The following is a 12,239-nucleotide window of genomic DNA, read 5'->3' as shown; positions in this document are numbered from 1 at the left end:
TGTCATCAAATGGAGAAGTATTAAACAAATCAGCCGTAAAGAAAAACAACCATTGCAAATTTCACAAAACAATGAAAAATAAGTTGCGCCTTCACTCTGGGAAGTGGCATTCATCCAGATTTGTATTCCTCTCAGTTGTTTTAACTACTTTCCCTCGCATTCCCACCAGAGGTATTTTTTTTCCAATGAGTTACACAAAATAAAAAGATTTCCTTTTTGACCATTGATTACATGATTTCTGACGGCATCAGAGCATGATGCAAGGTAAAGCCTGACAGCACAGACATTGCACCTGGGTCTCCATGCCTCAAAGTGCAAGGAATTCTGTGCTTATTGGTTGTATGAATTAAAAATAAATCTGCAAGTCACCCCCAGCTGCTCCACAATGTTTGAACCAAACATATGTATCCTTTCTTTTGAAGAAAATAAAAATATGCATCTTGGCCTGGAAGAGGTACCAGATTTTATTAGTTCAATGTTTCAGCCGACGCAGTCTTAATACTGTCTGTATGTTTTTGAAACACGGCTGGAGACCAATAAAGAAACGTGACTTTCAAGTTACCGTTTTACTGGAATTAACTTGAGAATGCAGGTATTTGAAAGCATGTGGGGTGGGAACTCGACCAAACAAACTGGCAAAATGAAAGCACTTGGGGCTCCTCAATGATTCATGTATAGCTGGAAATAAATAAATAAAAACAAGAAAAAGTGCAGATGGTTAATAAAGCATCTCTCTCGGTGACGAAAAGTGAGCAGCGGTTGAGGTTGTGCTATTTGCAGGGAACGTGCCTTCGTGACGTCACCTTCAGCCAACATTTCCAAATTAAATTTGTCCCAGTCGTTGTCAAGGCGAGCCTTCTTCAAAGGTCGCTTCGGGATATCACTGAGTCATTCCAGAAACAGAAACAAACAAAAAAGGGAAACAAGGAAACAATGGCTTGGATGAAAAAGAAAGTAAAATAACAAAAAGGTTAGCAAAAGACATGAAAATGCAAAATTGACCAAATTTGAGGGAAACTTCATTTAAATCACCTCATTGCTTCTTAAATTCTCACCACGAGTCCCCCACACCCTTCGGCCAACACACCTTTCCTGCAGAACATCTTGGCCTCTATTTGCTTCTTTGCATTTAATAATGGGCTTCAGCGGAAAGAGTTTGGTCAGGAGCTTCAATGCAGGTATTGAGGCATCAATCACTTTTGTCGGGGGTTCCAACATCTCCAAGACTCGTGGCATGATAGGTGGAAGGGGCTTCTTGGGGTAAAAAGCCTTGTGCTGCAGACACTGTTTGCACACACCCCAGAGGTATGTATTAAATTTACTAATTCATCCGAAAAATAAAGCCACTCATTAAATGTTAAAAAGGAGAGAATTCTTAATTTTGAAAAGGACATTTAATAATTCTCTGATAATGGGGGCAAAGGGATATGAAAAAGCATTTTGGTTGTTCTTCAATTTATTGAAGGATTTCTTATCAAAATGTCACCAGATGCTCAGTATTATGGTGGACAACCAAGCCTAGCATTCTGGATATATAATTGGACACAATGCAGCATTTGTATAAAACAAACTGATGTTTCACATCAATCAATATATCTTCAAAATAATGCAAGTAGAAATATTTTATCCACAAAAACGTTTGATGAAACTGGATGGACAAAGGCAGACCATTTATAAAGGCCTTATCTTACTTGTAGGTGGTCACGTGAATACTCATTGCTTAATTGCCCATCCCAAATGCCAAAGACGATGAGGATAACCTGGAAAAGCCTTTGGAACCGTGGGTTTGTCTTTGTGCTGACTGGAAACAAATCATCGTTCTCGTCGTCATCCTCAACAAGCTTCATCGTGTCGATCAGAGTGTCGACTGCCTTCAGTTGTTCATCTGTGGAAGAAATGGGATAATAACGTCTGAAAGAGCAGGAAGGAGACATATTACGAGGGTTACCACAAAAGCAATGCCTCATTTTTAGTAAATGAGCAGTAAAAAACACAAAACGAGACAATTTGACATGGACCGATATGCCTCCACCGACATCAAGTCTTTGCTTACTGTAACTTTGACCAAAAATCACAAGACCATTTAACCTCAATATCTAATCTGTACATTTGTATCATGGTACATGTACTTAGTTCAGTTCAAATCCCTATCTCAAAAACAACACTTTTACCTGACATGACCTTTGACGGGTTGATGCTAAAATCTAATCAGTTCATCTTTGCATCACAATATATTGTTGCGGTTCTGCGAAGCCGGCATTACCCCAAGGCTAAGGTATATAACATATTGCGGTCCCAAGAAAGATATTTCATTAGCATTCGTTTTAGATCGCCCTTCCCTCATGTCCAGTGGGTATATGGGTGAAATTGCGTTGCGAGCGCTTTCGGTAGGTCTTCATTCTATCCTTTATCTATTTTATTTACTTTTCTGCACACACGATCCTCTCTTCACGAAAGCATGCCCTCCACAGCCGCATAGCAATAGGAGCACCTCATTAGCATTTCCACCAAAACCTCATTCAAACTGCGCGTCACTCCGAAACTGACCATCACCTCAGATGTTCTCCAAACTCGAACCACAACGCTACATCATTCCTATAACCATCAAAATGTCCTTATAAAAACTCCCTACATCAATTCAAGTTCAACCATCTCACCATAACCACCACAAGGCTTCAACCACCTCACCACAACAGCTACAAACTCCGCAACCACAGTTTCCGCCCTGGATGTCCTTTGGGAGTTTCAGCGGGCCATGGACGCTACCCTACCATAACAAATGTTTGTGTTCAGAACGGAACGGAACAATATACTTATATCAAGTTTGGTCAAATTCCCATCACTGGTTCACAAGTTATCATGGAAAGAGGATTTTTCCTAACCTAACAAATGACCTTTAACCTCTTGACCCAAAAATCTAATCAGTTCATCTATACATCATTATATATACTGGTACCCAGCTTGATTTATATCCCTTCTCAAGCATCACATTTTTACTTCATATGACCTTGACCTCTGACCTTTACCACCTAAATATAATCAGTTCATCTTTGCATCATAATATTATGATGGTCATAGGATCCAAGACCCCAAGGCAATGGAATACCATATACAATGGTTCCCGAGTTAGTTATTTCATTATGATATGTCCGAGGTAGGGTCCTCCCTTGTGTCGAGTGGGCCAAGAAATATGCGTTGTGTGGGATTAGGTTGCTTTCCCCCTTTATCACTTTAAGAGCCACATTCAAATCCACTACTGCCAAACTCCAACTGTCACTCTGCTCCGCCACAACTCGATCCACTATCCGGTTTACCATTTCGCGACAGTTATTTTGCTGCCAGCGATAATCACCCCACCTGCTTCAAATACAACACACCATCCAAACTCGCCATTCCAACATGCGCTTGCTATTTAGATACCTGCTCTCTAGTATCAAATGGTTCCACTTCACCATAAAGACAACCACAACCACTTCAACCACCTTGCTATGCCTCATTACCAACAACCACCACCTCACCTGCTGAAGATATTACTAGCACCTTGTTCCCTGCAATTGCTATGCTGCATCCAACACCCACTACTCAAACCAGGTTCCACCATCAATGAAGCCTCGCTTCACAAGACCATGACGCAACCATAACCTGTGCTGACTACCTCATTGTGCCTTCCTGCCAGCGACGACCGCCCTGCTTGTCCAGCCTGCCATTGGAACCTTTGCAGGGCATTTGTGCGGCAAATGGGGGGGGGGGCTGCATTCAGCCCCATGTTAATTCAGGAGATGATGCGCATGGCCAGAACAGAAAACGAATGGGACCGTTTCTCAAGCTGAAGGTTCAGAGGGAGTGTGACTCCATTCCAATTGACTTGACCATTCCAATTGATGTTAGTGGTTGCTTCACAACCCGCCAGGCCACAGAGCTATCCGTGGCATGTTCGGGCCTCCTACAGGGCTGACATTTGGGAGGAGTCCGAGTACTTCCCCTCGTGGTAAACCCCAAACCCCTGGTTGGAAACAATACATACGAGGGCCAGTCAATAAGCAACATTAAAATGGCGATACAAATTTGAGAATGTAATGTGTGTAGTTGTAGATGACATATGTTATATCTATGGGTAAGAGTCATGTTTTGCCTGTTTTAGATTTGGAAACATTGACCATATGATGTCAGTGGAGCAGTTCCAAGATGGCGGCTCCCTTAGAAGCATGCACCAGAGAGGAGCAACGTTCTGTCATCCGTTTCTTGGGAAGTGAAGGTGTGAATCCCAGTGAAATCCATCGCAGAATGAAAATGCAATATGGTGACGCATGTTTATTGCGATAGCAGGTGTATGACTGGGACAGGAAGTTTAAAATGGAGTGTCCAGTGTGGCAGACGCCGTTCGCTCGGGCCGGACTCACACAGCCGACACACCAGATGGTTGCAGGAGTTGTGCGCGTGCTACGAGAAAACTGTCGCATTACGCTGGATGAAGTGGTCTTCAAATTGAACATGAGCTATGGTTCAGCACACCATATCATTCACAACATGCTGGGGTTCCGCAAAGTGTCTGCAAGGTGGGTGCCAAGACAACTCACACCCGAAATGAAAGAACGACGAGTGGACGCATGTGAAGAACTTCTGCGACGTTACTAAACAGAAGGCGACGCTTTCTTTCAGCGCGTAGTGACGAGATGAAAGCTGGGTCCACTACTTTCAGCCGATGATGGTACAATCTACTGCCTGCTGGATGAAGTGAATGCCACCATTTCTCTGAAAGAAGACCTACAGAAGATCTACGAGTAAGGACAGAAATGGAATGTCCTGTTTGCTACCGAGAAATGCAAGGTTATGTCTCTCAGTAGACGACTACCAAGTGAGCATCCTCCAGAGTTCTTCATGGGTGGCAAGTCCTTGCAGCATGTACACAAGCTTGACATACTTAGAGTCAGGTTCTCCCGGAGCTTGAGTTTCCAGTCTTACGTGAACTCCATTGCCGTTACAGCTGGACAAAGAGTGAGTGCCTTTTGCAGTATTGCTCCATACTTGGATCCGCTTGGCCGAGTCAAAGTGTACAAAGCCCATGTCTGGAGCACAATGGAATATGCTCCCCTCGTATGGATTTCTGCAAGTGCCATGTGTCTTAAAAAGCTGGATGATGTGCAACGTCGTACTGTACGTATCATCAAGGCCTCTCGACAGGAATTGAATATCAATTCCCTACCACATGGGAGAACTGTAGCAGGTCTGGGTCTGATGTACAGACTGCACACAGAAGTTCTAGCACTTCTGAAGACCATGCTACCTCCATCATGGATTCCATCAAGGTTCACCAGAACAAGTGCTTTCTTTGGAAGCTATGCTGTGCAGTGTCTTACTGGCAAGACTGAGAGTGGTCACTGGTCACTTTTTCAGTATGACCGCTTCTATATGCCCACAATAATACCAGTGTGGAACAGTTTACCAGATGCCACTGTAGGTCACCCAACAACATCCGGGATCAAGGCTTTCTGCTCCAGAGCACACAAATATCTCAACGTCTAATACAGTATACTTATGATAATGTTGTTTTGTATGTATGATTCTATCACTTTGTTTTTCTTTTCCTATTATTACTCTCTCACTTGTATTTTTGTTACTCTGTGCTTTCATGGTACAAGTGGGTACTGTTTTTGTTTTTTTGCAGTGCTTCTCCATAAAGAAGAAAAAAAAAGCCAGAAACAAAGAAGGCAAGTAAAGAGGGGTGTCATTCAACTTCACCGAAGCCCAAAAAATTCCACACACACTCATCCGCTGGAAAAGTGATACTGATGCTCTTCTGGGATAGCCGAGGCCCACTTGCAGAGCATTACATGCCCAGAGGGACCACAGTCATCAGTGCATCATACTGTGACTTCCTTAGAAATCATCCGAAAGCAGCAATCAGATCAAAACATCGTGGACTACTCACTACTGGTGTTTTGCTGCAGCATGACAATGCTCGGCCCCATACTGCCCACGTTACAGCTGCAACAATCGAGGACATGCATTTTGAGTGTCTCCCTCATCCACCCGACTCGCCAGATCTCGCCCCTTCGGATTACCACATCTTTGGACCACTTAAAGAGCCACTTGCTGCTACGTTCACTTCTGCAGTTTAACTTTTGAAATTTGGTTCAGTTTAAGAGATTATAGAGCTTATCGCACACGCGGAAGTGAAATAAAGCCATGAACATTGGCGTCTCCGGGATTTTATAAGCATTGCAATGTATCCAGCGATTCATAGGTATGATGATCAGGCATTCAATGATATGAGTGAGGGAAATGAAAAAAAAAAGCCTGGACATGCTGGTCAATCCCATGGTCTGAGGTAGGATGCAAGGCCTGAGAAAAATGCTATGAATGTTATATTGAAACACCATTTGCTGTTGCCACAGATACTGCACAATCCATGCATTCTTTCCTTGTTGTAGTTGTATTAGACAACTTCGTTGACATTTAATGAATGGGGGGGGGGGGAAACCCAGAACAAGCTTATACATGGAGAGTCACCAGCATCACCAATGTAATATAGATTAGATTAGATCTGAGAATGAATGAGCCCATATTAAAGTAGATCTCTGTGTGAACTCGCATTCAAAACAATGGCCTTTCATTTCGCTTGAGGGTAAGTATCAAAGACCTCAGTTTCATGACAAAAGCAGCAAGGTTCATTAACAGTAATCCAGTTACTTTCACAAGTTCTAGCCGTGCGTACCCATCACTTCGCTGATGGGTTTAATCAAAAGACAGCATGTTGCACTTCACAAACATATTGGTAGTGCACAATAGACATCACTTCTACTGTGAGAAAGAGGTCCCATAATGCTGCCACCATCGAGGGAGACAAAGCGATGTGTTTGCAACTAAAAGTATATACAAGATGGTGCAATTTCAAAATGAAAATGCCATGATTTTGTGCGGTCTTAAGGTGGGTGCTCAAAAAATGCTAACAGAGAAAAGGATAGATCATTTTATCACGTCCCAGGAATTGTAATATATCAAGGAGCTGAAACTGAGGAATCATCAGGAAAACGACACGAAAAGTGGCTCAACAACATTTCATGCAGCGACCTTTTTGATGATTGCAAGAAGCAAATTTTTGGGTGTAGCAACCACTTCATCAATGTTAAGCATTTCTCCATGATAGATTCAGTATTAATTAATGTATTTTAGTCTTCATTTGTCACGGAGACCTATTTTCTCGTGGTATCTGTGTTTTGCATCCTGGGTTAAGTCATCAAAGCACAGTACTTACAAAATGCCATCGTGTGTCTGCCAGGGTGGCTGAGCTGTCACGTTTGGTTGTCTCTGGTTATGGCGGATGGGCTTTGCATCCCAGATCGATATGACATAAGTGCATACTACCTATTGCATGTCCATCTGCAAGTCTCAATGAGAATGCAAAATGAAACACTCAAAAAAATGATCTTTTATAACACGTAGTTGTTGCTCCTGCCATCATGGCTGTGCTTGATGTTGTTGTTCTTTGTGTATAATTGCTCCTTCCATGTACTATCGTATATTTTTCTCTTTCTTCGAGAAGTATTACCATCTATGATTTTGTATGCTTCTTCCCTATCCAACATGCTATAATTTAAAGGGTTCCTACTTTCGTAAGATAATAAAAATGTTACCGTTGGGATAGCTACATTAAGCAACAAATCCCGCTTCTTCTTATATCTTGGAGAGACGTGCTTTTAGAACCGGTACCTTTATTATTAAACAGAGAATAATTTTTGTTCCAAGTAAATCAATTATGAGCTTTCCAACCCAGTAAATCGATTTTTAGCTTCCCAATGGTACCATTTTATTATCGTATAAGAGCAGCACGTCTTTAGAACAAACCGTGACGGACACACGGACGCTGATCCTTTTAGTAATATATTTTTTAAACTGCATTACCTGTTGGTGTAAATTTTTTGCTATTTCGCATTGAAGGAAAAGAACAATCTCTGACATCTTCTGCGAAGGGAAGTTGGATAAACATCAAGCACTGTGAGAAACAACACAAATAGTTAGACATACAACAATGGATTGGAATGTGAAACAAGACAAGTATCACTCGACCGCAAAACAAGAAAATACTGTGCACCACTATTTTCAGCACAAAGGCAGGACAAGTATAAGTAGTCGAGAGATTCCTTTCAGGTGTATCAAAACTGATTAAAAAAAAAAAACAGAAAGAAAATAGATGGAGGTGAAAAATCCTCACCTCTTGTGTGTCGTTACTCACAGGGAAGGCAAAACCGATCCGAGGCATGGAAATGGCATTGTAAACATATCGCATGATAGCTACCTTTTCCAACTCGGCCAAAGCATGGATCAATGTCGACAGTGCTAGAGCTGCGTGCTGCAAATAACAGGTGAGCTTATAAATAGCAGGCTATTCACTGCAACCAGTGGTTGTGATGGGGAACAGAATATCTCATGAAAGGAAACGGCTAAATGAATATCCACAAGCCAACTTGCTTTCTATCAACACCAAAATTATTCACCAAGGTTTTCTTTTTGATGACACAGTGAAGCTCAGGAGACAAAGCTAAAGTCATCTTCTCTTCCAACCAAACTTTATTTTTTGTTTCTTATTATTATTTGTTAATATCAAATAATTGTTGAAAGAAAAGCATGGAAAAGTTCTTGAAGCAATTTTTCAGTTTGCATAATATTCTAATATAATCTGTTGCAGTCAAAAATCAAAATGCTGAATGTGATACAAGGACATTGTATGAATGTACCATCAGGCTCACGTACCTCATCATCTTTTCGAGGAGCAATCTGCAATACCTGGTTACCCAGATAGTGATGGCGTCTGATCTGATGAAAAAATACAAGTAACTTCAATGTTACAAAAGAAAAATTACCCCCGTGTGGGGGTGATGGTCATCTCTATAATACCACAAGTTCTCAATGTTTAGTTATGACCGAAGACTACTGCGCATCTCGACTGCGCAGTTTGGTTAAAGATGACTCGGCATTTTGGCGCGTGCGCACGGAATTATATTTTGAAAATAAATGCCGACGTTTATATTTCAGGTTTTGAAACTTTTGCACTTTCGGCGGAAAATGTATAAATATACAAGGTCAGCTGCTATGCAATGGACACCATTCACTAACTTTTACCATGCCCAGTAGAGAATATATAGCCTCCTGAAGGTAGGGCAGTTTTTGCAAACTTTGAAGTCACATGACGCGAAAACGAAAGCGAAATTCGAAAATCCGGCCGGACCAAATTTAGATATTGTCCCATACATTCCTATGCCACAATCAAATTCAAGATCGCTTGAGAAATGTAGGAGGAGATAGATTTTGAAAATCGTCATTTTCGCATTTTTTGCCAACTTTGAAGTCACGTGACACGAAAACGAAAGCGAATATCGAAAATCCGGCCCGACCAAACTTAGATATTGTCCCATAGATTCATATGCTACAATCAAATTCAAGATCGCTTGAGAAATGGCGGAGGAGATAGAATTTGAAAATCGTCATTTTCGCAACTTCAAAGGCCTCGTGACCTTGACCTTGACCTTCGGTGACCTTGAAAGTCATACCATCGTGTACGTCTCATCGACCACTATCAGGATCACTAATGACCAGATCTCCCGCTTCAAATTCATTGTGAACAGATGGACGGACGGACAGATCGAAGGACATCAACACCCATATTATTAGGTCATGCTCGAAGAGATGACCTAAAAAAGAACAACTAGTCTTAAAATGATGTTTCTCAACCAAATTTCGAAAAAGGCATGCTAACCACCAATGAAAACGAGGTGAAGGGATGTTTCAGGCATGATCTCTCTCGATCTCTCTCGATCTCTCTCGATCTCTCTCGATCTCTCTCGATCTCTCTCGATCTCTCTCGATCTCTCTCGATCTCTCTCGATCTCTCTCGATCTCTCTCTCTCTCTCTCGATCTCTCTCTCTCTCGATCTCTCTCTCTCTCGATCTCTCTCTCTCTCTCGATCTCTCTCTATCTCGATCTCGATCTCTCTCTCGATCTCGATCTCGATCTCGATCTCGATCTCTCTCTCTCTCGATCTCTCTCTCTCTCGATCTCTCTCTCTCGATCTCTCTCTCTCTCGATCTCTCTCTCTCTCGATCTCTCTCTCTCGATCTCTCTCTCTCTCGATCTCTCTCTCTCTCGATCTCTCTCTCTCTCGATCTCTCTCTCTCGATCTCTCTCTCTCTCGATCTCTCTCTCTCTCTCTCGATCTCTCTCTCTCTCTCGATCTCTCTCTCTCTCTCGATCTCTCTCTCTCTCTCGATCTCTCTCTCTCTCGATCTCTCTCTCTCTCGATCTCTCTCTCTCGATCTCTCTCTCTCTCGATCTCTCTCTCTCTCGATCTCTCTCTCTCTCGATCTCTCTCTCTCTCTCGATCTCTCTCTCTCTCGATCTCTCTCTCTCTCTCTCGATCTCTCTCTCTCTCTCTCGATCTCTCTCTCTCTCTCTCTCTCGATCTCTCTCTCTCTCGATCTCTCTCTCGATCTCTCTCTCTCGATCTCTCTCTCGATCTCTCTCTCTCGATCTCTCTCTCTCGATCTCTCTCTCTCGATCTCTCTCTCTCGATCTCTCTCTCTCGATCTCTCTCTCTCGATCTCTCTCTCTCGATCTCTCTCTCTCGATCTCTCTCTCTCGATCTCTCTCTCTCGATCTCTCTCTCTCGATCTCTCTCTCTCGATCTCTCTCTCGATCTCTCTCTCTCGATCTCTCTCTCGATCTCTCTCTCGATCTCTCTCTCTCGATCTCTCTCTCTCGATCTCTCTCTCGATCTCTCTCTCTCGATCTCTCTCTCTCGATCTCTCTCTCTCGATCTCTCTCTCTCGATCTCTCTCTCTCGATCTCTCTCTCTCGATCTCTCTCTCTCGATCTCTCTCTCTCGATCTCTCTCTCGATCTCTCTCTCTCGATCTCTCTCTCTCGATCTCTCTCTCTCGATCTCTCTCTCTCGATCTCTCTCTCTCGATCTCTCTCTCTCGATCTCTCTCTCTCGATCTCTCTCTCTCGATCTCTCTCTCTCGATCTCTCTCTCTCGATCTCTCTCTCTCGATCTCTCTCTCTCGATCTCTCTCTCTCGATCTCTCTCTCTCTCTCTCTCTCTCTCTCTCTCTGACATACTCATACCTGAAACAACACTTCGATTTCTTTCCGACAGCAGTTGGCGTACCTCTCTCAACATTTGGTTGAGAAAATTCATTGACCTCAATTAAAAAATAAATAAATAAAAAAAAAATAAACTTGCTAAGGGTACTAAAAAGTGTGCAATAGTTGGTGAATAAACTGTGCAAGATTTGGATTTTGCTGATTGTATGGTAGTTTAACCAGAAAGGGGTTGATGGTGGACCGTGTGTGTCCTGCAGAAACCTGGGGGTTGGGGGGGGCAGTGGTGGGACAAAGCATGGAAACAACAGAAGGTACAAGACCAGAAAGGTGGCGGTAAAAGACAGAGACCACAAGTTGCTTGAATTACACCATGATGCTGGCCTTCTTTCCCTCTTCTATAAATATTACTTTGGTTTCTTGCTCCCGAAAACCGACTACTTGTAAACCTACGCCATTAGCTAGACCAAGAAATCCTCAGCAAGCCACGACGTTACATGATTATTGTGTGGCCATTGGCAACTCAAGGGTAGGCCGTTATGATGTTTTTTTTTCCCCCTTCATCGCTAAGCTCGAGAATTCTTTACCTTCTCATGTCTTTGCTAACCGATATAACCTGCCCCTTTTCAAAAGGCAGGTTTTTCAGTTCCTCAAAAACTCTTCCATTATTTTTCCTTCTCTTTACTTCTCTATTTCTTCAGTTATTATTTGTTTTATTATAAGCCTGGCATTGATGAGAATGATAGTTTGTGACTGGAGCCTTAAATGTTAAAAAAGAAGACTTGAATAAAGCAGTATGAAGATTGTTGAGAGCTAAAATTAAGTAATAAACAACAGCAAAGTCGATGGCACTCCATCGCAAATCTCCACGCTTTTTACCTGAAGCAAACTTGAAAGATGACAAAAAAAAATTCCACCAAGAATTACCCAATATCAAATTTTGAGTTAAAGATTTTTTTTTCCATTTGACCCATGTGAACCCAAGTTCCCACCCCCAAGAGCATGAACCAGAGGTAACATCCCCCCAAAAATCCATACATATTTCATACATCCTCCAATGTTGATTGCATATACAAAGTTTCATTAATTATCAGGAAACATTTATAGATGTGCCCATAATTGCATTTTTTTGGTATTTGACC

The 12,239-nt window shown here is 42.3% G+C and overlaps 1 protein-coding gene across 2 annotated transcripts in view; it reads right to left on the bottom strand.

Annotated features, from left to right (window-relative positions):
• The window catches only part of XRCC5 (X-ray repair cross complementing 5), a 95,254-nt gene that overhangs the window by 21,366 nt on the left and 61,649 nt on the right, over positions 1 to 12,239 (bottom strand). For both annotated transcript variants that reach the window (XM_085891604.1, XM_085891605.1), the window contains 6 exons: positions 8,752 to 8,814; positions 8,213 to 8,350; positions 7,903 to 7,993; positions 1,761 to 1,885; positions 1,088 to 1,284; positions 790 to 883 (listed from right to left, as the gene is read on the bottom strand). In XM_085891604.1, the coding sequence (XP_085747730.1) occupies positions 790 to 883; positions 1,088 to 1,284; positions 1,761 to 1,885; positions 7,903 to 7,993; positions 8,213 to 8,350; positions 8,752 to 8,814 (708 nt within the window). The remainder of the gene's footprint in view (positions 1 to 789; positions 884 to 1,087; positions 1,285 to 1,760; positions 1,886 to 7,902; positions 7,994 to 8,212; positions 8,351 to 8,751; positions 8,815 to 12,239) is intronic.

The sequence above is a fragment of the Eptatretus burgeri genome, chromosome 8 (assembly GCF_056783735.1).
Source record: "Eptatretus burgeri isolate ZD-2024b chromosome 8, Ebu_testis_v1, whole genome shotgun sequence".
NCBI classification, from domain to species: domain Eukaryota; kingdom Metazoa; phylum Chordata; class Myxini; order Myxiniformes; family Myxinidae; genus Eptatretus; species Eptatretus burgeri.
This window is presented reverse-complemented; position numbering and strand designations above follow the sequence as displayed.